Source organism: Pygoscelis adeliae, unplaced genomic scaffold, assembly GCF_000699105.1.
Source record: "Pygoscelis adeliae isolate BGI_AS28 unplaced genomic scaffold, ASM69910v1 Scaffold608, whole genome shotgun sequence".
Taxonomy (NCBI): Eukaryota; Metazoa; Chordata; class Aves; order Sphenisciformes; family Spheniscidae; genus Pygoscelis; species Pygoscelis adeliae.
In genome coordinates this window covers 466,000-466,885 of record NW_008825407.1, presented here as the reverse complement: position 1 = coordinate 466,885, position 886 = coordinate 466,000, and the positions used below count along the sequence as shown (strand labels likewise).

The 886-nt window shown below is 45.8% G+C and overlaps 1 protein-coding gene across 2 annotated transcripts in view; it reads left to right on the top strand.

Moving 5' to 3' along the window:
- The first annotated feature begins 13 nt into the window (after positions 1 to 13).
- The window catches only part of ARHGEF12 (Rho guanine nucleotide exchange factor (GEF) 12), a 78,359-nt gene continuing 77,486 nt past the window's right edge, over positions 14 to 886 (top strand). For both annotated transcript variants that reach the window (XM_009330403.1, XM_009330402.1), the window contains exon 1: positions 14 to 421. In XM_009330403.1, coding sequence (XP_009328678.1) covers positions 390 to 421 — 32 coding nt within the window. In that variant the 5' untranslated portion in view covers positions 14 to 389. The remainder of the gene's footprint in view (positions 422 to 886) is intronic.

Below are 886 nucleotides of genomic sequence, written 5' to 3'. Positions count from 1 at the left end.
GGTCGTGTCGGAAGATTTTCCTTCTCGGCAGGCGTAACTTTTCCCCTCTTCCTTGGGGCTAAGGGAGCATCGAGGGGAACAGCTTGTTTTGTTGTGGGTTTTTTTTTTTTTTCCGTTTTTTTTTTGTTGGAGTTTTTCTTGAACATCCCCCACACCCCACTTCCGTGGTCTGGATATTCTGGGTGACTGCAAGAAGAGTTTTGGAGTTGTTTGGATTTTTTTTTTTTTCCCCCTCTGCCCTTGAACTGAATTTGTCCTCTGTGCATGCCTCTTCTGGAGCAAGGCTGGATCCTGAACCTCAGTGCATGTGGGGGGCAAAGCCTCGTTAATATTCCTGCAGTAATAGTAAAATGTAAATTGGATAATACGACTTCTTGCCAAAGGCTCCAATGAGTGGCACACAGTCCACAATCACGGACAGGTCAGTATAAAACGACATTCCTCTTTTTTTCTTTTCTTTTCTGAAGTCTAGGCTCTTCCAGAGCTTGTTACTTTGCGTTCTGACTTCAGTGACAGCGTGACAGACGGGATCAGAAAAGCAGGATTAAATCTGAGTTTCTGGGAAGTGGTACGTACCTGGGGTGGCTGACTGTCAAGACAACTGGGTTAACTTTGAAGCTGGAGTATTTCAAGTCCATCTGCTTTCAAGCCTGCTAGGCTGACTGTGTAAGAACCAGGGATTGTAACTCAGCTTCCAGGACAGGTTGGTGCTGGGAGGAACACCAAAAGGAACTATTTCTGTGAGAAGTTAAAGCAGAAAAAGTGACGAGTTTAGGATACAGCTTGAGTCTGAACTCAGAAACCACGTAGAGGATGCACTTGCTTCTTGTAAGGTCAAACGTTGCAGCCGTCCAAAGAGAGGTCACTTCAGGTGAGGGCAGGAAGG